At 40.8% G+C, this 25,474-nt stretch overlaps 1 protein-coding gene across 7 annotated transcripts in view; it reads right to left on the bottom strand.

Moving 5' to 3' along the window:
* Positions 1 to 11,505: 11,505 nt before the first annotated feature.
* Positions 11,506 to 25,474, bottom strand: part of frmpd3 (FERM and PDZ domain containing 3) — a 108,389-nt gene continuing 94,420 nt past the window's right edge. For 6 of the 7 annotated variants that reach the window (XM_034232618.1, XM_034232619.1, XM_034232620.1 and 3 more), the window contains 9 exons: positions 20,731 to 20,862; positions 20,250 to 20,369; positions 19,812 to 19,948; positions 19,148 to 19,274; positions 18,715 to 18,804; positions 18,290 to 18,469; positions 17,922 to 18,057; positions 16,272 to 17,156; positions 11,506 to 15,613 (listed from right to left, as the gene is read on the bottom strand). In XM_034232618.1, coding sequence (XP_034088509.1) covers positions 12,789 to 15,613; positions 16,272 to 17,156; positions 17,922 to 18,057; positions 18,290 to 18,469; positions 18,715 to 18,804; positions 19,148 to 19,274; positions 19,812 to 19,948; positions 20,250 to 20,369; positions 20,731 to 20,862 — 4,632 coding nt within the window. In that variant the 3' untranslated portion in view covers positions 11,506 to 12,788. The remainder of the gene's footprint in view (positions 15,614 to 16,271; positions 17,157 to 17,921; positions 18,058 to 18,289; positions 18,470 to 18,714; positions 18,805 to 19,147; positions 19,275 to 19,811; positions 19,949 to 20,249; positions 20,370 to 20,730; positions 20,863 to 25,474) is intronic. The other variant, XM_034232624.1, reaches the window with a different exon arrangement.

Below are 25,474 nucleotides of genomic sequence, written 5' to 3'. Positions count from 1 at the left end.
AGACAGATGAAATGAACTAGAAATAGTGAACCATTACAAATGTTTAAGAATTCACATGATGCGTTTTTTGTGATTGGGAGATAGAGAATTGACATGCAGTGTATCATGTTAATGATACATAGTTATACAACTCAGTTCAGTTAAATAATTGATAAATGTGAATATAAACCAAGTCATACAACAGGATGTAATGTGTGCCGTGACATGTGTCATCAAGGTAAATAACAATTATTATTTGATGTTCTTATATACAGAAAATGTGAGTTTGTGTTTTTCTTAGCATTTTCACACATCAAAGGAGGAAATGCATTTAATTTAATACCATTATATTGTTTTCACTATATTTCTCTCTATATATAGTATTATACATACCTATTGAATGCAAGTTAGTTAAATAAAACGAATCTGAATAAATCTCCTTAGGTCCTGGAAAATTGGGATGAGCCATTTTATTTTACTATACAATTATTTGACAATTTATAGACCAATTATAATAAAAAAATCAAGAAATACTTGGAGAATTATTTGGGAATTGGTCATTGTTAAAGCAGGACGGAGAGGGAAAAACATGCAAATAATGGAAAAACAGACTAAAACCTTACGTGGGAATGTCGTCTCCCAGGAAGCAGCGGTTGCGCAGCTGGCCCGCCCACAGCTGGACTCCGGCCACGGCAAAGATGTGGATGACAAACAAGAAGATGACGAGAACAATTGCAAGCATGGGCACGACGCCTATGAGAACTGTAACTACGTCCCGCATACCTACAGGAATAAAGACAAAAAGATGCCGTCAGCAGTTGTTATGGGATACAGGAACAGTGTATGGAATTGCAATAGATGGCAGAGGTATTACTATCTTTCTTTATTTCTGTGTATGTATCATGATGTATACATTCTTGATTTTCATCATACCCAAAAATATTGTGATACCTTTTTCATCATATCTAGTAAGAATGGTATGAATACTAAAAGATTCACTAAAGAACAAATTGTTTTTTTCAATAGGAATGAAATAGGAATATCAGATGTTTTCACTTTGCACTTACGATTCATTAAAGGGGATAATTATAATACTAAAACACAAATGTAAGATGTTTACAATTGTTGTTAAATGTAGTTCTACATTTTTACATGGCTAATGACCTGTTATTTCTCAAATGTAAGAGACCATAAGTAAAAAGAGGAAGTATCACTCACAAATACATAGCAGTTATTGTAGGTATATTTCAAAGACAAAACACTGCAAAACAAAATGTTTTAAGGAACACTGAAATGTGTTTAAATATCAACTTACTTGGTACTCTGCTGATCAGTCGCAACGGTCCAAAGACTTGAGAGAGTAGAAAGTCGATGCCAAGGATATTGAAAAAATATCCAAACGCCCTGAAGGGACAGTTAAAACAATGAGAAGAGTTTGAATTTGCCTTCTTTCATGAACAAAACAAAAACCATCACAAAATGTAATACTAAATATTAAAGCAATCTGTTCATAAACAAGCCTATCAACAATAGATTTGATTGATAAGCATATGTACATTGTACAGTGTGTACACTATGGATCATATGTTGGCTGCTTTGCATTGTGAGTCACTTACTCTGCAATGTTGATAAAGAAGTCCAACTTGTTCCATTTGTTTCGAAGGTAGCTGTTTTTGTAGCCATAGACTCCAAAGGCCACCATCTTGACGGTCATTTCCACCAGAAAGAATGCAAAGACAAAAAAATCGAATACCTGGCCAGAAACACGGAGGAACATTTTAAATGTATTGCATATATTTACAAAAAATAATATACAAGAAGTTATTATTAACCAGTTATGTCATAATTAAGCTACTCTCGCAATTAGGCATTCATTATATTGGAAGTAGATGTAAATGACACAGTACATTTCCCTGCCCAGGCCTACTCAGAAGAATACAGCGGTTACACGTACCTCTAGTTTGTGGCTCTTCCCTTCACCGGGCTTGTACATGCCCAAACTTACACAGTTGAGCAGGATCATCAGTATGGACATATACTCCATCCAAGTGGAGGAAAATATTAAGGTCAAAACACAAAGGATGAGATGAGAGGATTATGTAAAAGAGGCAATTAATGATAATAATAATGGCCAAATGTATAAAATGTTGTAATATGCGACAGTCAGACATAAATTATATGATATTTATTCTAATTTCACATAATTGGTTTTACCAGGTGTCAGAGAGTTATGTTAGGTTAGGTTAAACTTCCAGCAGTAAGAAAAGGATATGGGCCACAGGCGATTTGCAAACACCAGTTACGGGGTCTTGTGGTCTGTGTTAAGCTGCGGAAAACTACAGGGGCCAGGTTCGGGTAGGGCAGCTGCTCCTCCTCAGTGGAAACTCTGTTTTCTTGTATTGTGAGCGCCACCTCCCGCCTCTCCCTCATCTGTCTGTCAGTCATGCTCACTCTAGAGGGAGGTCAAAAGGTAAGAGGTGAACAGAGGAAGCGTTGTTATCAGAGTGGATTGACACCAATGGGAAAATATATTGGTATATATATATTGACCTCTGGCGGCTGCTTTCAAAACCTTAACATGGGTACAAATAATACGGCAATATAAAAGTACTTTTTAAGTTAAAGTCCTGAATATTTCTCATAATGCAGGAAAAAAAGACCAGTGTTACAGTCTAAATGTATGTTTATAGATATATTTATAAAAACATCTTATAAATACATATTTATAAATGTATCTATCTGTATTTATAAATATATATATATATATCTACATAGATAAACATTATACATTTTGATTATAATAACTCATTACTCATGCATTAATGTAAAAGGTTTACTGGTGAAGGTGGAGCTTATAGGGTAATTAAAGCAATTATGCGAACCTCTGTGTTGTATAATCATAACAGGGCATTCATCATATCTTACAAGCCCATTAGGTGTTTTGAATCAGATCTCAATTTAAGGTACATATCATTTAAATTGTTATATAAATGTAGTCGAGTAAATATAACAACATTGAGGAACATGCTTGAACTTGATGCAGAAGTAAAGGTTGACTTAACACTTAATGTCTTTAACAAGAAGACACTGTAATGCAAAACAAAGTTTGTTTGATGTCCTCAGAGGAAATAACGTAATCGTCCAAAAAAATCCTTAACATTATTTCTTAATATTATTTTTCACTTTCATTGAATAATATGTAATAAAACAGAAATCCTGATCACTATCAAATATTCATTTTTTTCTGAATTCTAAAGCCAGTTTGTTTACACATTGTTACTTTTGTTTCCCCATGAACAAAATAGACAAATCAAAATAATTCTAGGGGGACTTGTTTCACATTCTTATATATGCTTAGCAACAATATTGATTTAAATGCATTTTTTTGTTTAGTCAGTTTAAAAAATATATTATCTACTTGTGTATACCTTACAAAATGAATCACCCTCATAAAACTGCTACAAAAATACTACACATTCATATAATTTTACACTTTCACTTGGTGAATGTTTTTAAACTACATATCACCAGTCCCCCCAACACAAACACCAAATCATTTTTCTGAACGTTATATTAAATGACGTTTTCCTAATCAGGTATGTGTCAATGATAGTATAGCTGAAGTTGAACATACAAATAAAAAAAACCCTTACAGGCATGGCAAAATGTATGCCCCATGCATAAACACAGCCCAAATGATTCAACAACTAAAATGTCAAAAAGCACAAAAAGGCCTCAAAAAGGCAACAAAGTTTAAGTTAAAATATTATGCATAGGCTACTTAACTTCGTACTATTCATCTGTGTGCATCTCACATATTTATCAATTATTACAATAAGCAGTATTTTATTTATTTATACAGTATTTAATTGGGCATACTACCTTCTATTTGACTTGAATAAAGTGTACTTCTCCTGCATTACTTGCACATTAGTCTTGCAACATTCTCTTGCACTATTCTATTTTTACTAAGTTTCTTCTTGAATTATTTTGTAATAGTTTTTTTTACAATTAGTTTTATTGTTTTATGTCTTATAGTTATGTTATAACTACACTGTAAATGTGCATATTAAAATAAAACCTTTAACTTTGAAAGTAGCCTACTTAAACATACAAGGAAGGTGGTTGTATGACAACAGTAAGCTATCTAAGATGCGCGTTTAATTTGTTGTATGTTGCCTACTACACAACATCTCTGACTTATACACAAGAATACTAGACTGCACTAGAAAAACCGAAGCTCGGCTCAAGTATTTTTCCTATTTTTGACATTTTATCCAGGTTACTTTCAGGTGAGTCTTCTAACTTTAACTGGTCATGTGCAACTTCTATTAACGTAAGCTAACGCTAGCTCAGTGCTAGCACTGCGGTCACAACATGTTTGTAAACCGTTGCATTGGAGGGTGATGTTTTTATAATGGTAAAAAAGTGGTTATTTATTCAAACAAGTTCATTATTTCCTGTTATTCATAGCCTGCTAAAGTTAGGTATTTATTAATTCATGGTTCACTATAAGGACCTGCCAGCAAGGGCGCCGGAAGCGGGGGGGCCAGGGGGCCATTGGCCCCCCCACTTTACGGCCCTGCCCCACATTTTCGCAGCAGCGGATGCCGCGGAACCCTGTACACATCCCGTTTCAATAATTCCCCTCTACTCTAAAGTCGCATCTAAAAAGAACGCCATCTGATCTAGCTGTGTATATTTTTGTTATTGTTGATTGTTATATTCAATCTCATTAGCTACAGGCATTTTTGAAGCTTGTAAAGGGAAGAACACAGCTCGCCTCTCACTCGCCACTCTGCTCTTCTACAGCGCCGCTTCCCCTCCCTCCGCTGATATTATGAATGTAAGGCATAGTAATCAGGGCCGCCCCTCCCTACAGGCCAATCACGCAGGCTGCATGGGGCCCCGCCTTGCGCAGGGGGCCCCGCCCAGAGGGCCTCAACTGCTGTGCGCAGTTCTCCGCGCACCCCCCGCGAGAGTGAGAGTGCGGCGCACGCCGCTGTGTGGACGGGCCGTGAGAGGTGACAAGAGGAGCACGTTTGTAACCCGACACCGTTGCAATGAATCGACATCTGACCAATCACGGCTTTGATACGGCCACTAGTGCAGGTGAAGAGATGTCGGTGAAAAGACAGTTTCAGTCCAGCACAAAAAACAAAACATGAAGAAACTAGAGCATCACTCGAAGGTGGGTTATTGTATGAGTCAAATGTACAACTTACGAATGTTGTATAAGTCAAATTGCCAATTGCCATATTAAAACATCAGCTGCAATTCACGACATGAAGAAGGCAGTCTCTGCATAGCATATAGGCTAATGGAGATGCAGTTATTTCCAGCATTCTTTATTTACCATTCATTCAAGTATGTGATGCCTTTGATCTGCTAATATACAGGAGGAAGAGAGATACACTGTCTGTCTAGTTGGCTTACATAACAGTTAAAGTTTACAGCCTAAAAAACATGGAGCATTTTTTCCCCTTTTATTCATTTTTATGTCAATTTGCACATTTCATGGTGATGCTCAGCCTCTCCCCTTAACTCCTAACAGTCATCATCATGTCAACCACAACACAGAGAAATACTGATAGAAATGTGTGTAGTTGTTGATACATTGCTGACAGAGGGAACTAGAATACAGAAGAAATATCATTTTTTGAGCATGTCATAAGCATGTTTTGTCTTGACTATATTACAACTATATTATAATAAAACAATATAGTATTTTTATTATTGAATTGATTATGATTATTATTATCAGTAGAAGTAGTTTATTTGCATTAATTATGTTGTTATCTTTTTGAGGCTAGTATTTGGCAGGAAATGCAAAATGCACCTGTAAACCCATACTGAACGACATACATGCACATTTACCATTTACCTCACTGTATAAAAAAGTAACCGTTGATAATAATAATAAACAGGAATTATATTTGCAAAGTAGCCTACTTTGTTTCAAAAAAAAAAAAGTTCACTCCTGTCGGTTGGGGGGGGGGGGGCTCATCTCACAATGTCGCTTGGGGCCCCAAGTTGGCCAGGGGCGGCCCTGATAGTAATCATAGATAACACCGCAGGGTCCGTTACAGTTTGTTTTCATCTGATTTCAAATAAACAAAGTCTTGGCTTTCAGAATATTAAACTTGTTTCGGCAAATTCAGATGATAAATACAGTTTTGAAGCTTTTAACGGCATAATTACAAGCGGAGAACGGAGTAATTTGACGTCACAGCGAGCATAACAACAGCCGGTGTTTCTCCTGAAAGTTTTCCCCGGGAAACAAACGCAAAAATACACAAACACACACACGTGGTATACACGCACACACTCGCGAGCTCCCCCCAGACCAGTAATCCAAACGAAAATATCTTCCCTCCGTACTACTTTGATCATTTGCTCCGCTAATAATCAATCAGATCGATCCAGAGAAGAGGAAACTTTAAGGCCTTTTTCTCAAAATGATGACTCGGTGACAGTCATTATATAATGTGACATATTTTGCTTAATATAGTACAAAAACAACCCTGATATCATTAGAAAGCTAGGAATCTCCTCTTTCCAACAGTGTATACAACTCAAAATGTGTCTTCGGATCAATATGACTGATTTCGATGGAGCAGGTCACTTTGCATTAGGTAAAATACAGCAGGCAGACATAACAGGAAGAATATGTACATTTTAATCCAATCAAATAGGACATTGTCACACCATTCAAATGTATCCATGTACATTACAACCAATAACAAAGCTTAGATGTGTTTATTTGTTACGTTGTTTACGTTATGTGTTACGTTGTTCAGTGTGTGTCAGCCGTTAACCTAGATAGATAAACTTGCAAACATGTCAGAAGAACCGGCGCATAAGAAAACAAAATACAGTCAAACTAAGCTGAAATTCAACAACTTGAATGTCACATCCCTGACATCCACAACTCCGGAGCCTGGTCCTTCAACCATAGAACCAGCGCAGCCAGATGAACCAGCAGCAGCTCTGCGGCCGCAGAGGCTGTCAAAACCGCCGCCGCCGGCATCGTTGAACCGAAACAGGCTGGTTCCGACTGCATGGAGGTTTGTTGTCGGGACATTGTGACGGGACAATAAAAGCTTATTTGGGCAAAGAGAAGGTACTTCAATGCAGAATGGTACAAAAACAGAGAGTGGTTAATTATTTGCAAAACCACTAAACGAGCCTTCTGTGAAATATGCAGATGTGATGCTGTCAAACGGCTTGTAACTTTCTCCAAATGTGGAGATGACAGCTTTGTAAATACCGAGTTAATAACTGGAACTTTTCACAGAGCTTACTTCAGTCAAACACCAGTCAACATTCAGCTTGTCAAACAAGAGCGTAGCAGGAAAAAAGAAGAGATGGAATGAGCAACTGCGCTGTCATATGTGGGCTGGACCTGTATAGTTTAATGTACAGGAAAGGAGTGAGCAGAGGGTCGAGTTGTCCATTCTTGTTCTGTTTTCTCTGACTATCTTCCTCCTGAAGACCCTCTCAGACTTTCATTTGCTCGCGCTACTAAAATGACACGTTACCATGGAAACCAAACAATGGTGTAGCTGTATTGAAGTCCGAGTGGAAACAGTAACATTTGGTGCGTTATGTTAGAATGAAACAAATCAGATTTAGTCAGAAATCGGGAGAAATGCGGGATAAATATGACCCCGGGAGGAAAACGGGAGTCTCCCGCGAAAATCGTGAGGGTTGGCAAGTAGGCTATGTCACATACACACGCACTTTTTGCCCCCCCCCCCCACTTCTGGAATGAATCCGGCGCCGCTGAGAGGTTGGAAGTTAAACTTACACTGATATGTGACTATGCTAAGTTAACGTACACAACTATGCTATCAACATTACGTGCTAAGTGGTTAAGGGCACTTACCACAGACAAAGGTCGTCTTCGCTGCGGTAACTCAGTAGTCCACTTGAAGATGTTTCGTGAAAGCCCGTTCAAGCCAATACAGTTTCTGGGTTAGTTCATCAAAACCACAACAGGTTATGCCAGCAGACCAACTGTCTGTGTCCTTACAGGTTAATAACTATTTAAAAACAAACATCAGTTTCGTCAATTTCTGGAACGTGTGGAAAATCAAACAATAATATCACTGCTATGGTTACCGTAAGAAACGCATATTGTCAAAGATGATTGCTGCTCCTGTCAGATGCAGGTCTGTTAGACATTAGTGTGAGTACCTCTTGAATATAGCTGCATTGTTTAAACATGTTGTAGGTTATTTCTTCCCAATGTAACACGAAATGGGGTTCCATTGTAATACAAACACAAATCATAGTTTTTGATTCTATTATTTTGCAAACACCTGATTTGGACTATAGGCTACATGTATTTTAAACCAGACGCATATTAATAACTGTTCATCAATATTGGTCCGGGTATACAACACACTCACAGTATTTATGCAGCAGCTATATATTTTATCTGGTGTTGCTGTTATTTTGTACAAAGTTACTTAAAGGTGGTTCAGAAACCGGCTCGAGTGCACTAACATTTGAAAATACACAGCCGAAAAGAATCCGCCCCTTCCTTCAGACTTCCTTACAGAGCAGAGCACCTCCTCCAACACACATGAACGCGCACATGACGTCTGCAGTGCAGACTGGTGAAAGTGGCCGCCTGGCGAGTCATTGAAGTACTGCTGCAATGCACGCCCAATGAGGGCACGAGATACATTTGTGCGTGCACGAGATGGAAGGCTGACAGACAGGGCGGCAATCCAATCCGTTTAGCCGGCCCGGCTAAACGGATTGGTTGTACTTTTTACAGTACTACGGCTTCCACAGATGACATTTTTTTATGGATTTTTTGTCAAAGCACTTCAGATATTCATTGCTATCGGGATGTTAAGAGCATTCCATGGAATATAACAAAAAGTGTATCTCGAGCCGGTTTCTCAAACTTACATACCCCACCTTTAAGCACAGTGCATTATGACATAGATACTAGACACATTTTGTACACTTGAAACAAATGTATAAAACAGTATGGCATGGTGTGGTCTTGTGATTGTCTACCTTGTTAGTATAATGGACCACCTGTCAAGCAAGGTACATCTATACAAAGTGACTACTGTGGGCTTATTTATATCAATAAATGCAACAAAAAATACCAATGTTAATTAAAGCTGATACAACGTTTTACAAATGGACAGTTTGAGCTGCACATGCTTTTGCTTCAGATAAATATGCTACCGGTATTTTTTTGAATAGTTTAATAAAAACATGAATATTGCTGACAAGGTGGACATGTGTCCTCCAGGCCTAAATATTAATTGTGGCACTGCTGCAAATCTGTATTGTAAGATATTCACCACCTTTTCTGGCATGCAGTACAGGCTACACAGAGACACTGTCCATATAAGCTCTATCGTAGTTCTTTGGTTTTTAGATATGATTTGTACAATGATTCATACTCTACTTCAATGGTAACACAACTGCACATTTCCCATGTGTTAATATCAAAGCTAATACAACGTTTTCATTTTTGCAGAGACCCTTATAATGTGCCTGATAACCCCCTTAGGACCTCAAAGAGAACATAGCAAACTGTTGGACAAGCATGCTTCACCAACATGCAGAGGTGGTAAGTACAATACAATGTTCATATTTCATATTGGTTTGGATTCATTCTAACTACAGCACGTTACCGGCATGCAATGTCATTTCCAAATCCTCCGAAAGAGTTTATATAATATACTTTATTGCTTGTAAAACAGGAGTTAACTTTATACACAGACAGAAGACCACAGTGATGACAAGAATATTGACAGTAAATAAAGACAGGAATGAAAAGGCACACATAAAAAAACCAATGGATTAAGCCAGGGCGGGCTCATTGTGTGAATGAAACACAGACACAATCCACACAGTTTGGCAAAGCAACTGAACAATGAAAACCACACAAACTGTTTCTCAGAATATTAAAATATTTAAGTGTTGATGAGAGAACATTGTCCAATAATTTTGTTTAAAAAAATAAACATGTCCCATGCTTTATACTTGTAATATACTCATTAAAATATATGTTTTGCTATTAGTCTCTATGTTACATTACTACTATAAATAAATAACCTATTACTATTACTTATCTTTTCCTTTTTACAAAATAGTGAAGAATTTGGATGAATCTTAATGTAACAGTTAAAGGAGCAGTAGGTAAGTTTGAGAAACCGGCTTGAGATACACTTTTTGTTATATTCCATGGAATGCTCTTAACATCCCGATAGCAATGAATATCTGAAGTGCTTTGACAAAAAATCCATGAAAAAATGTCATCTGTGGAAGCCGTAATACTGTAAAAAGTACAACCAATCCGTTTAGCCGGCCCGGCTAAACGGATTGGATGGCCTACCTGCTTGTCAGCCTCAATCGGGGCACACACTTATCTGTGCCCTCATTGGTCATGTGCGCGTTCGTGTGTGTTGGAGGAGGGGCTCTATAAGGAAGTGGCAGATTTTCTCCGGTTGTGTATTTTCAAATTCTAGCGATCTCGAGCCCGTTTCTCAAATTTACCTACCCCTCCTTTAAGGTTTTAAAAGTATTTCTTATTCCCTCCAAATATGTTAGCCTACTATTTACATTTACAGTGTAGAACGATACATTACCATGAATATCATTTGCAAAACATTAACATATTGCCGCCACGGCATTCCCTTTTGCCGGTTTCTCCACTTAAGAACTTGAACATTTTCTGTACAAACAGTTTTATCACCTTCAATGGCCAAAGTATCTGCCCCTGAAAGTCTTAATACGTGAAGGAAAACATGCAGTTCAGTGAAAGAGAAAAACACTGCATATGGTTATGAAAAATGCAACATTAACAGTGAAGGACAAACCGTTAAAAGAGGGTGCTTGTACACACTAATGTGTTCTGAAACCAAGAAAAGAAGTACAACAATGATGATATACTGACTTCTGGTAATTATTGAAGTTCAAACTCTCAGTGTGAAATGAAAAGTATCATATGGGGGAGGGGAATTTTTGCTCAATTGTTGAATAAGCACATTGTCACACACAGACCTATTATATAATAATACAAAAATATTATTAACACCAACAAAAATATGTAAGTGCCTCACATTTACAGCAGAACTATGCAAAAAGTATATATTTTTGCATTGAAACGACCCCCAAATCCCATTGATTTTTAGAGTTTCTCAAATAATGAACATTTGAAAGTATGCATTGTGAGTAACATTTGTTTCCTACCACCAATTGACTAAGGCTGAATGTTTACATCTTAAACTATATTTTCTTTAAACCTTTGACATTTAGTTTGAGGTTCATTGGAGATCCAAGTTACATCCCAGAGGACCGACCAGTACATCTATGCAATAAACTAAATCGCTTTTTTTATTTTTGGTATTGTGGCAGGTCAGTTGTCACTATAAATGTGGTTTCTCAGCACTTTCTTTGAACAGTAAGTCCAGAATACAAGGTATGCCAGTACAACTATAAAGCCTCTCTGGTTAATTTCCAGGAATAACAAGAGGATGAGACACAAAGAAGATTTCAAACAGATGTGTTAGTTTTATTAAAATACATAGAAAACTACTTTGTGTGTTTCTTATATATTTGCTAGATTGCACAATGTATAACAGCACATAGAAAGCAAATTTGTTTATACTGTATCTGAAAACCTGAATAAAAACAAAGGATTTTTTCAAACAAGCTTTGAGGTGAGGTGAATTATGTAAAACTGACTGAGATTTTCTGCAGCAGAGTGAATAAAAAACACTTAATCCAACATTAAAAGATACATTTTCACTCATAGCTAATTTCAGAGGTTGTGCAAAATTCTAGTGATAAGCTTACTCACTTGCAAGTGGATGGTTGTAGATTAATCTGTGATTCAGGACAAGTGAAATGCAAGTGAGCTATGGATCAGTGATGGTGTAAAATACACTGTGCGTTATTAAATACAGTGTGGGTATTCCTTCTCTAAAGCAGAGTGAGGTAACAGCACTCATTTCTGTATGGTGGATAAGACTGTGACTCGGGTCTCTGCTACATTGTCTGCCCTGAGCAGGTGTGTTTGATACCTGCACTGTCATAGTGAGAGAATGGGCCTCTGCCAGTCAATGTAGTTTTAAATGTCATACTTGTCTTTCAGCTTTTTGCATTTTCCAGCACTGTCACTTACATTTGGACTCTTGTATCACTACGCCAGACATTGTCAACATAGCCAACAGAGATCTCCATTTTGCATTACAACAGTTAGAGAATTTAACAAACAAACACATCACCATCTAACCAACCAACGCTTTGGACTATGACATTAACAGAAGTCGCTACTTGACGAGATCTCTGAAGTATTTTCTGTCCAGAGGATACATATATTTTTTTGATGATTGAATATAATTTGTATAGTTCTCTTAATTCAATACATTGCAAATATATTCTTCACTTTTTTCTTCACAAAACTTTATATTATTTGCTAAGAAGACACAACTCAAATATACATTACATATAAAATATTATACTATAATGACATATCTTTTTTTGTGAATATTGATATGAGGTGATTAGCCCTGTATCACCCAGTCTGTTATAGGGTTCTTATTCCGTTGTGCATTAGTTTTTGTGTTTTTTTATATCTCAAAAAAAGATCCATGAGGCTACCTCAGGGCCTGTAAACATGGGATGGAACAGCTGCATTGCAATTTTTTACTGAGGATGAGTCATTGCATGTCTTGTAAAAAATGTAAACAATAAACAAATAATGAATTTGGATAGAGTAGCCACCCACATTCTGGACTGTTTTGATGACATCCCTGCCAGGTGTATTCCTACTGGGCAGGTAGAGTTTTGATGGGTCGAGCGAGTGAGCTCATGTTATTGGTGTTGGAGGAAACTGGAGTGCTCACTGTCTTTGTTGGCAAGCTGCTTGAGTGTCCCATTGATTCTTCTGCTGCACGCAAAAGTAAAGTGTAGTTGATAGCTACTTCCTCAACTTTTCTTAACAGCTGTAGCCTTTGGGTTTCTGAACGAACTCCTCTGACCAATTTGATGAAGGTCTGAGTAAGTTCACATAACACTTGAAAGCTGGTGGTGACAACAGCAAGCATACGTGTTGGACTTTTTTCAACACTCGCCACTCGTCGACAAGATGCTCTGAACTCTTTGAAGCGCACGGCCAGCTCCTGTTTGTACTCTGCAATCTGTGAGGGCTGAAGACGAGCCTCTCCCTCAGCTTGTGGGCTGTTACCACACTGACGCAGAATAGCAAGCAATTCATTAGCATCCAACTGGGCATTAAGGAAACCATCAGGCAAGCTGAAACTCTCCCCTTGTAGAGCCTGTACCCGTGCCAGGCTCCCTTCCAGTGTAACACAGGCTCTCAGGTCAATCTCTTGGTTATGTAGCTCTTCCTCTTCTTCCTCCTCCTCCTCCACCTCTTCTTCTTCCGCACTGCAGTCCTCTGCATTAAGAACTTGGAGCGTTTTGCTTACTACAGGAAAGGTACGAGAGTCCAGCTCCATGCCGGGAAGGACCTGAAGGGGTATGGAGTATGAGAGCTCATCCTTCTCACTGCTTTCATCTGCTGCTTCACACTTTCTGTAGCAGAAACAAAATGAGCAGCATTTATCCTTGTCATCACTGTCTTCACTGGGCATGGTCAGCAGCACCTCGCTAGTCCCTTCTTTACTTTCACGCAGTAGCTCTTCGCCCTGAATGAAAAACACACCCTTTGTCCCCTTCCCCTCTGACTGGTGAGACTGAGTGTGGACTGGCTCTACTGGGGTAGGGAGCCTGAGTCCTGTGGCTCTCACTCTTTCCATCTCCTTCTCTAGACTCTTGGCTTTTGGCCTCACCTCAGCATACACAGGTGTGTTAGTGCTGTTATCCAGCTCTCCAATGCTATATCGCCTCTGGAGCTTCTTATATTGTGGAGCTCCTATGCAATCTGTTTGAGATGTACAAGTGGGCAAGCAGGAACCCTGCTCTCCTCTTGGCTCTCTTGACTCAAGGCTGGTAGAGCGTATTCGTGTGGTCTTTATCTCTAAGGTCTGAGGTCTCCTTGGAGCACCTTGGGTATGAGGTACTTTGGAGACGGCCGGAGGGGTTCTCGAAATAGGTCTTTCTCTGCCTCTGTGTTGCGTCTCAGTCGTGGATCCAACTGGTGTATCAGGTAGTCGCATGCCCCTACACATTCTCTTACAGTCACAGCTGCGTCGCTGCTCCCTGGAGATTCCTGGTGCTTTTAGGACAGGGCTGGTGCGGAGCTGGCAGGCACAAGGAGTGCCTGAGGGCACAGGCGAGGATCCCTGGGGAAAAAACTCTCCCTGGGATGACTTGGGTTTCAGCAGCTCTTCTAAGAACTCTAGCTCATACTGGCGGACTTTCTGCAACTGAGCCCTTCGCTCATCTGTTTCTCGCCGCATTCTTGCTGGGAACGTAGCTGAAAGAAGGTTCTTGAAGCTCAAGAAAGGGGCACTGCGTTGGGACTTTCCCTTACCACTGCTATGCTTCTTTGACTCTCTGGCTGGGAGAGTAGAGACCTTATCCACAAATGGGCTAGGTGTTGTTAGATCATCTAAAATAGGTAAGGATTTGATGGGGCATTTCTGTGACTCAGGGTGGGATTTGCCCTGGGCACCCTCAGTCTTACTTTCAATCACCTCTTTTTTCTCTGTCTTAACAGGCAAACGAGGGGAGTACTTGGTTTGAATTTGAGGACTTGGTTTTGCCAAACTAGCATCTGTTCCTACTCTCACTGAATTTTCTTTGCTGTTAGCAAGCTGAAGGCCTTTGGCCCGAAGACGCTCATCATCTGTGGGGGAGGAGGATTGAAACACCACAATCTTCTGAACCTGTGGGTCTTTTAGTCTTAGTTGAGGCCCAGGCTCTTGTTGCATTGGGCATGTGCAGAAAAGGTCGTCAACTGTCAAAAGTTCTGTAGAGCTTGAAGGCTTCATGGTCTCAATAGAGGCAGTCTTGGCATCTTGGCACATATTAGTGGGAGAAATCTTTACAGAGGCAGTTCTGTCCACGGGTAGGAGGGTAGGTAAGGCTTTGTTTCTAGGGTCTGTACTAAGAGATGCTGTCGTCTTCACCCTTATACCCTCAGAAAGCTTTTGGCTCAGTGCCTCCCCAGAAGAATTTGATAACTTCTGATCTTTACTGACTTGAGCTGTCAGGGAAGAACTTGAGACTTTAAGTTCTTCAGGCGACTTAGAAGAGCAATCAGGGGTGTTTGCTTTGGTGGACTCAGAGCTTTCTTTCTTTTCTGCTTTCTGTTCAGTCTGAGTCTCTTGGTTGCCTCCCTGCTCTGTCATTACATTGAGTGCGGCAGAGTCTTTACTGGTACTGACTTTAAAGGGAACTGTCTTGCTGAGGATTACTTGCTTGGGTGGACAGCCAGCACGGATCTGACCCACAGAGAAGGCCCCAGTTCCTATGGTCTTTGCAGTGCAGCCAGGGATAGCCAGGGGAAAGTCACGGCGGCAGAGGATACGTTCTTTGTTGATATGGTGAGCGAGCAGGTAGGCCTGGTTCTGGTTCTGCTTCATAGCCGTCATCATCTCAGAAACATCTGTCAATTCAGATGAGTTGGTCTCATGTCCCGAGTCCAATGATGACTCAGGTGTGATGGCAGCTAAGACAATCAGCCCTGTAGAGGAAGGCATCACAGTATAAAGTTAGGATAATCAAGAAACAACAAATGACTAATAATAACTCAAAAATAGTAATATGCTTTAATATTATTTCACTGTAGTCAATTAGTTATCAAACCAGAAATGTGCAGTTGAATGGATTCATCCTAATCACAAGAGACCAAAACTCATTCTGAAAATGAATCATTCAGGGTCAGCTTTATTATGCCCTTCCAGACTGAACTATGCACCAGTGGGCTTGCCTCACCCAACCTAAAAGAACTGCAGTTCTTTCATGCATATGTGTGTGGGTGCTTGAGTAATAAGACTAGCAAATTGGCAGAATGAATAATCATTTTTTGGATTGACAAAAGGGGTTAGTTTTTGCAAACATGGACTTGCAATGTCTTTAAGACGCTCACAATTCTGTAACACTCATATATTGTTGTAATATTTTCATCATCATTTTAATATTATTTTAGTTTGGTCAAATGTAATATCCTGTACAGTAGGAAGTTGTCTTGAACCTTTTACCTCTTCTAGTTGTACTACTTGTATTGCATTGTAACCAGACTACAGTATGTTCCTGCCATTTCACAAGATAATAAAAGATGAAGTACTGCAATATTTCTCCATAATATAATAAAAAAACAAGGCATGACTGAGGCTGTTGACCTGCAGTCTGTGTGGGCTGTTGAGGATGATGGGGGAAGTCCTCAGAGGCTGCCAAAGCCTCTAGGGCCTGTAAGGTGGACACTAGAGCATCATCAAGCTCCTGGGCATGATCTCGGACTGTTCTTGTGGCCACATTATCAATTAATGTCACAGGCACATCTTCCTTGGTTTGTGCGGGCTTTCCAGAGGCGACCCCTGGGCCGGCACTGGCTCGAGCCCTCCTCCCTCTCTTTTGGTCATCCTCATCTGAACTGTTGTCCCTGAAGCCAGGTGGTGGGGCAGCAATAGCAGGTGGTGGTTGTTGAAGTTTCTCTCCAATGCATTCAGCCTCATCCTCCTCTTCATTCCCTGGAGGTGGTAAGTGGATAAGGTCAACAGCACCTCCATCTCTGGAGGCACACGCACTGGAGCAGTGTTTCCCCGAGCTCCCGCTGCTGTTCACTGCTGGCGACAGACCCTCTGCCTTATGCCTGGCTTTGCAGGAGTCACAGAAGTATCGTGAGGCTTTCTGGGATTGACTCATTGTTAGGGATCGTATTCTGAATCCTGCATTCTCCCCTACTGGGCTCTCTAAAACCCCTGATATTTCCTCTGTACTCTGCAGGGTTGGGTCTGACTTGGTGCGAGGCCGCCCAGGGGGCTCATGGGAAATAAAGTTTTCATTTATGTCCAGTTCAGCTTCGGCGTGTATTTGGAGCTCTTGAAATTGTTGATGTTCTCGAAGGTGGACGTGACACAGGCCTAGATGCTGAGGCTCGGCCGGAAGTAGGGCCCTTGAAGACCCAGGCTCCCTGTGTGAGCTTTCCCTCTCATCCCCTCGCCGCCCTCCACTTGGCAGGCTGGTAGCCACAGAACGTGGGTGAGCATGGTGGGAGCTTCTGTAATCTGAGGATAGAATTGTCAGAGCAGTGGAAAGTTTGAGGTGTTAAAAAGTAGTGGGGATAGAGAAGATCCAGATGGGAAAGCAGATGCGACAGCTGGTGGTCACATGGTGATATCGCAGAGATGGATGTTGAAAGTTGACGTTTTTTGAGGTTGGAGGGTTCTGGTGGAATGTGATGGTATGATGATCCTTCCTTATGTGTACTACACGTTGAGACAGCAGATGGCAGAAGATATGTTTATGTTGACACTACTAAAAAAGAAATGGTATACTAGCACAATGGGATTATAGTTGCACTTTGTTGCACAACTCTGATTGTACGATGAGAAAAAAATATCCTTGAAAAATGTAAGAATGCAGTTAAAAAAACGAAATAACATAAAATGTATAATGTGTTTATAACTTGGGAAACAATTATATGAAGTTTCCCATTCCAATGAATCAAGACTGAGATGAGATGAGAGGCATCAGAGGGCACCATGGGATGGTAGTTCCAGGATAACCTGGTTACTAATGATCTCAGCCAGTGACAAAGCAGTTCAATGTCCATGTAGACTGAACATAAAATTAAGATACCAAATATTGCCATACATGCAGTATGAGGCTGACAGATAGTCACGTATACAACTCTAAATGGGTGATGATTGTTTCATTAAAACATTTTCATGTATTTTTTTTGTAAATTCTTTCACATGCGATGAATATTGCCCAATCAGAGTCTGTGATCAAAATGACCCCCTACTAGTCAAAAAAGCTTTCAGACATACCTGCTTTGGTCAGCTGAGACTGACCAGGAGTCCTGAAGTAGATGGTCCGTTTAGGGTCTACAAACAGCTTGAAGTAGCCAGAGATCAGGCATGCAAAGTTACTGGCTTCAGGCCATTCCATGAGTAGGACCAGGGGCTGCAGGGGGTGGTAGGGAGGGGAATTAGGAGACTATTTAGGGAACAGGCAATGAGCATTGCCTGTTCATTTTGTAATAACTTGATACAAATTGAATGTATTCAACTCTTTTTAGCAATCATTTTAGCATTTTAAGGTAAGCCAATTACACATTTTCAATGCTACAAAGTGTTGTGTCTTGTCATTGTCAGATGTAATGGAGTGTGAATATTTAGAGACTGTGTTGTAATACCTTGGCCTCATGGATTGTCACCTCCACACGAGCCACTCCCTGGTTCTCTCGGTAGAGCTGGACCTTGGCAACCCTACTAAACTCAGTCAGAACTGTCGTTAGGTTGTTTTTCAGGTCAATAACATGACTAATGCCATGTCGAGGACCCACCAGTAGTGATGTTGCTGATTGTTTCTCATCCTGTAGAAGAATACAAGGGGTTTACTATTAATTGCCTTTATTTATTGCAGTATATTGGAAATATCACATAATGCTTTATACATGTAATGTTAGGACAATTCCTAAAGTGTTACACAAGTGCATTTATTAAACAAGCTCTTTGTTGAACAACATGTACAGTTTCAAAGGCACAAGGATAATTAGTGATGCAGAGAATTTAGTAGAAGAGATACATGTGTATTCCTGTGCACAAAGGCATGTATTACCAGTCCAACAGTGTTGAACAGTATTCCACCAAAAGGCGGGAGGTCGTTGAGCACACGGATGTACTGCAGCTTTCCTTGGAGAGGAGGGACCTGTCAACAGAATGATAAACAAGAAATGCTCATCTTTGAAATATAAATGATCCTCCAGCTCTTCCAAAGTCCTCCTGGGGGCACTGTTGAGCCACACATGTGGATCAAAAGTCTTATGCAACAGTTTCCTCTATAACGATGAGTGCCTTGCTACCCTAATAAACATTACTACTTATCAAGCATGCAATTAAATACATTACAAATCGTTTTCATTAAAATCTTAATGGTATTTAAAGGGTACAAATGTGCAATGCTTGTAAAAAGGCATTATGACCAAAGGCAGTAAAGACTCCACAAAAACATTGCCTAAATATTTCAAATATGGAACTTGTTATGAACAAACCTTGTTGCCTGATGGTGGAGGATGTTGATAGGTCTTTAGCAACTGAGACAGGCTCTTGCACACATTTTTCTCTTTGACCGTTGGAAGCAAAGTAAGGGGCAGGAAAGGCTCTAGTCCCCACTCTTTCCTGTCATGAGCAAAGGGAAAGAGGGATGAGTATACTCACAAGAGAAAAACAACACCGGAGTAGTTAGTCATAGTCCGGGGAACATGTCGCAACTCAGGAGACAAAGGGTTTAATCGTCCCGTGGGAAGACACAGTGAGCCAAGCTTACATCCTCTTCGGCTCCTTGCTTGACATAGCCACCTTCAATATATTATAGACACAGTGGATCTGTTCTGCTTCAGTTGCTGTGATGGCAGGAACTAATTACCAGCCAGGTTGAGGTTTTGAAGAATAAATGAGCAAATAGATGGAGATTTGTAATTTCACAAAGCAATGGATTTATTGCTCTCACAACGACCCGGGGAAAACAATCCTTGAGCTATTTGAGTTTTTTTTTCTCTATTGGGATTAATTATTCATCATTGAGACATTATTGAATGAACAAACTTCATTGTGGACAATATATGGTTCACATAATGATATAAATGCTATATATCACCTTTTTGTCTGTGATTCCTCATAAATTAATTTGATGCCTAATTGATTTTGTGGACTTACTCGACATGCTTGAGAGAGATCTTCTGATTGGGCCGCGCGGAGGACACAGTGATGTAGATATGGAGGGCAGCCAATCGTAACGTGATGTCAGATTTCCAGTCCATGCCGAAGCGCTCCTTGATGACGTCATTTCGACTCTGTTAGGGCAGGTTGAAATGCTGTTTTGTACACAGTTGATCGCAAAATGGAACAGTTATCTAATTCAAAGCATTATTTTGTAATGACTGGTAAAGCTCATGAGTTCAAAGATTGTAGGATTTTTAAGATATTGTGAAAGCATTTCTTGTATAGCTTTACAAAAGGGCATTGTGTCTATTGCCCTACATTTTGTATCTGTAAAATCAGGCAGAGCCGTTGCGCTTCAAAAAGACAGCTCTCACACAGTGTCATAAGATTGAATGACAACCTTTAAAATCCACACTTAATCCAGTGATTTACCTGTATATAGAGGTACTCAAATGCAGTGGGATCTCTTCTCAGGAGGTCTGCAGGGTCCTTGGGGAAGAAGCAGATGCGGAACAGACACTTCATCCCTTGGAAGTATGTTCTATGCACCACCTGAAGGAATATGAATGAGTATAGGTGAACAGGGCAGCCTGCATTTATTAATATTAAAATATAACTACAAAAAACGAATGAGCTACAACAAACGATACAACATGAAATGTGATTTGCATCCAGAATCACACTTTCAGCAGGCAAACTCATGACAATATGACCGCTTGTTAATCCGACCAATCAGTAGAGCCATACCACACGCAGAATTGAGCCCTTACAACATTTTTATAAACATATATATTTTTGTATTTATAATAGCATCGGTTTGTGGTTACTGCTTTCAAAAGGTTCATTTGACAATCACAGATTTGATTTGATTCACACATATTTTACTCTAATTTCCCTGTGTTGTGTGTCTTACATGTGTCAGAGGCTGGTTGTCCTGCAGCAGATGCAACCTCTGATTCTGGTCAAGACCACCGGCCTCCAGCACCAAGGCAAAGTGCTCGATGTAGCGCAGAGAGAGGCGGTCCTGCAGGGAGGAGATCACATCCTGCAAAAAGAGAAATGGAGAATGATTCAAAAACATTTCCATGGTAAGATTACATTCTATGACAACAACGTTTTTTTTGTTGTAAATATGGGGGTTAGTTTTGCCGTGAATTCACCAGTGTTTGTGTACAGTCGTGGGTCAAATTGAGATCTGTTTAGGCTCTTTCCTGTTATATCAGATTTGTCATTGATTCTCTGGATCTAAGTTTAGACGCTGAGAAATCAGCTGAAGTATCTCCCGAAATCTTTCCTGCTTGTGTTGTTACAAGGGCCCAGTCAAAGAAATATGGAGAGGATTTGTCTGATTCTTTTCTTGCTACAGGGCAGTTTCTTGAGGACGTGACTGAGTCGGACCGACTGCCAGAGGAGGCCCGGTCTGCTGGTGCTGGATCACCCAGTAACAGCTCAGAGCTTGTACAACTGCCTGCCACTCGGGAAGAATTCATGGCAGCCCAATTAAGTGATGAAACACTTTCTAAATGTCTCTCTTCTGTTATCAGTCAGGAAGAGGCCAAGTCAAAGAAGATGGCATACATTATGGAAGATGACCTATTAATGCGTCGCTGGATTAGTGATGCCTGTGAGGAGTTGGACTCCTTGGCAATTTATCAGGTTGTTGTGCCAACAGCCTATCGTTCTCAGGTGATGTCCTTGGCTCATGATCATCCGTGGTCGGGTCACATGGGGGGTAACAAAAACGTATGAAAGAGTTTTAAAACACTTCTTTTGGCCAGGACTTAAGTCTGATGTAGTTCTTTATTGTCGAACATGTCATGTGTGCCAAGTTGTTGGTAAACCGAATCAGGTGATTCACCCTGCTCCTCTCATTCCTATTCCAGTAATGGGAGAGCCATTTGAAAGGGTGATTGTGGATTGTGTGGGACCCTTGCCTAAAACTAAAACTGGAAACCAGTTTCTCTTAACTGTCATGTGTGCTTCCACTAGGTTCCCAGAAGCCATCCCACTACGGAAAATCACTGCTCCAGTCATCACCAAGGCACTTCTGAAGTTTTTCTCCATGTTTGGTCTACCGAAGGTAGTTCAAACAGACCAAGGTACCAACTTCATGTCTAAAGTGTTTGCCCGGGTACTTGACACCTTAGGTATCAAGCATGTGACATCCAGCCCATATCATCCTGAAAGTCAGGGGGCATTAGAGAGGTTTCACCAGACTATGAAAAGCATGTTAAGAAAACATTGCCACGAGTCTCATAAAGATTGGGATGACGGTGTTCCTTTGGTGTTATTTGCTGCCCGTGAAGCTGTTCAGGAGTCTCTAGGTTTTAGTCCTGCTGAGCTAGTGTTTGGACATGAGGTCAGAGGTCCTTTAAGAGTTCTTAAAGAGCATTTGATCATGCCAACGAAAAAAGTTTGTAGTATCCCGGAGTATGTCGCCAAACTTAAGGATCGTCTACATCGTGCTTGCTCCTTGGCTAGGGAAGCTCTGACTTCTACCCAGGGGAACATGAAAAAACGCTACGACCAAAAGGCGGTAGCGCGCTTGTTTCAGCCAGGTGACAAGGTGTTGGTTCTATTGCCTGTACCTGGGTCTGCTCTGTCTACTAAATTTGCTGGTCCTTATGTTGTAGATAAGAAGCTCGGTGAAACAAACTACGTCATTCAAACACCTGACCGCAGACGTCCTACCAGAGTGTGTCATATCAACATGCTAAAGAAGTACTGCACCAGGGAAGACCAAAGTGAGTCTCCAAAAGCTCACCAGGTGGAGACAACAGTCTCTCCTATGGCTTCAGTTTCAAAAGTGAGCTCAAATGAGGATGAGGATGAGTTGGTGATGCACAGTGCAACACCACAGGGGGCCAGACTAAGCAATACTGAGGTATTGGCTGATTTGCCCAATTACTTGTCTCACCTTCCTTATATCCAAGGAAGTGAGATACGGAAACTGATATTTGACTTTGCATGTCTTTTTAATGACACTCCCTCACAAACTTCTGTCCTAGCTCATGATGTGGTTTTGACCAACCCCTCGCCCATCAAACAGCGTGCGTACAGGGTTAACCCAGTTAAGAGAGAGGTTATGAAAAGGGAAGTTGAGTATCTACTTAAAAACAAATTTGCAATGCCTAGTTCCAGTCCCTGGAGTTCCCCTTGTGTGCTAGACACAAAGTCAGATGGAAGTCCCAGATTCTGCACTGACTTTCGCAAAGTTAATGCTGTCACTGTCCCCGATGCACACCCATTACCGCTCATTGATGACTGTATCGATGAAATTGGTCCTGCACAATTTGTCAGTAAGCTGGACATGTTAAAGGGATACTGGCAAGTTCCTTTAACACAGCGTGCTTCTGACATCTCGGCCTTTGTGACACCTGACAGTTTCCTTCAGTATACTGTGATGCCTTTCGGTATGTGTAATGCACCTGCCACCTTTCAGAGGCTTGTAAATCTTGTATTAGGACATGTTCCAAACTGTAAGGCATATCTGGACGACATTGTTGTCTATTCTAATGACTGGTCTAGCCACATGTCTACCTTAAGAGAAGTTTTAAAATGCTTGTCGGCCGCTTCCCTAACGCTTAACCTTGCCAAATGTGAGTTTGGAAAAGGTACCGTTCTCTACCTTGGTCAGCAGGTTGGTCGAGGGCAGGTGTGCCCTGCTGATGCAAAAATCAGGGCAATTGCCTCCCTCCCAGTGCCAACCACCAGGAGGGAACTTCGCCGCTTCCTAGGAATGGCAGGGTACTATCGCCGTTTCTGCAGAAACTTCTCATCGGTGGCGGACCCACTCACTACGTTGACCAGTCCCTCAAAGCCTTTCGTTTGGTCCGGTGAGTGTCAACAGTCATTTGAGAGCCTAAAAGGTATTCTGTGTTGTACTCCTGTTCTTTCTGCACCAGACTTTTCGAAGCCATTCAAGCTCGAGGTCGATGCCAGTGGAGTTGGGACAGGGGCTGTTCTTCTACAAGAAGATGCACAGGCTATCGATCACCCCGTGAGCTACTTCTCCCGAAAGTTCAACAAACATCAGTTGAAGTACTCTACTATTGAAAAAGAAGCTTTAGCTCTATTGTTTGCCTTGCAGCACTTTGAGGTGTATCTTGGCTCCAGTGTAAAACCTATTAAGGTATACACTGATCACAATCCGCTGGTTTTTCTTTCAAGGATGTACAACCACAATCAACGCCTTATGCGTTGGTCATTGATTGTCCAGAACTACAACCTTGACATAAGCCATAAAAAGGGCTCCGATAATGTTCTTGCCGATGCACTATCTCGTGCTATGTAAATAGAACATGTTCATTGTAAGGTCCAAACATACTGTTTGGATTTATATGTGTGGGGGTGTTACGTGCCAGGCAGGCTGTACTGGTGTGGTTTTCCTTCCCTCCTGTGTTTCTCTCTTCTCCCTGTCTTCTGCACAGCTAATCAGCAGCTGATCGGTATCTGCCTGTGCACCTGAGTCTGATGGCTGATTGGATCCTCTCACCCTCAGCTGGCCTATCAGCAGCCAGGGCCGACCATAAAGGAGGCACCCAGGAAGTCTTCTCGCTCTCTCACTCTGGGCCTGTTGCTGACGAAGGAGCCTGCAGTGTTTAGCCACTAAATTTCTTTGTATTGTCTGACCTTATTGAAAGTGTGTTGAGAGGTGGAGGAGTTAGGTAAGTCTGGGGTACCCTGTACATTTCTCACCACGTAGCTAACTAATGTTTAGACACACTAGGTTAGCGGATTGTTGCCACCCCTGTATATTGTTTTGTCAAAGTCTTTGTAGTTTAGTTAGTGAGGGTTTTTGTTTGAGTTTTGGTTTCAAAGGATAGATGTAGAGATAGGCCTGGTTTTGTTATGCTTGTTTCTTTTGTTTGGCGCAATCCTTTGACTCCTCCTCCTCCTCACCAACTAAGGTTTCAGTTACATGTCTGTTCGGTTCTGGGTTAAGAAAATAAACCTTTTGTAAACTGTTACGCTGACTCCCTCATTAATTATTGGTTGTATGTTATTGTCTCCAGGTCCCCTAGACCTTAGTGGGGACGTAACAGTCATGTTATGCTATGGAGAGTTTCCAGAGTTATAATTTACTCTGCATCCTATTTAAGAAAATCATGTCTGCACAACGGGAGTGTTACGGGCAAACGTTTGCTCTTGTGCAGGCAGAGAACATTGTCTGAAGGGAAATTCACAGTTCGTCACATTCTTATCCAGGCCTGACGTTTCATCATTTATTTGCCATTAGAGGGATGGATATAAAATAAGACTCTAATGTAGGGATATGTTTTGTAGTTTGGGTTTGAGTCTCAGTGTGGATGCTCATTAAGAGCTGAAAAAATATGTAATCATTTGGTTTGCTCCCAATCAATTGAATTGGCCTTTTTTTATGTGAGCTAAACTACAGCTGTCTCTGAATATGCAGTTTTAACAGTATTGACCTGTGTGGTTTGCATTAAAAGACGCCTGGGAAGTTCACAGAATGCTATAGATTGTAGCCTGAAAATAGTGCATGAAAGCTTCTTTAGTTGACACTCAGTCTTCTTATTATGCTGAAATTCCATTTAATTAGGCCCCCACTTAGCTTCCTCCATCTCTACTTTAAAGTGCTGCTTTATTTCTCCTGTTTTTCCCGTGACTTTGCCCCCATGAGCACTGGAGAGATT

The sequence above is a fragment of the Gymnodraco acuticeps genome, unplaced genomic scaffold, assembly GCF_902827175.1.
Source record: "Gymnodraco acuticeps unplaced genomic scaffold, fGymAcu1.1, whole genome shotgun sequence".
Lineage (NCBI taxonomy): Eukaryota > Metazoa > Chordata > Actinopteri > Perciformes > Bathydraconidae > Gymnodraco > Gymnodraco acuticeps.
This window is presented reverse-complemented; position numbering and strand designations above follow the sequence as displayed.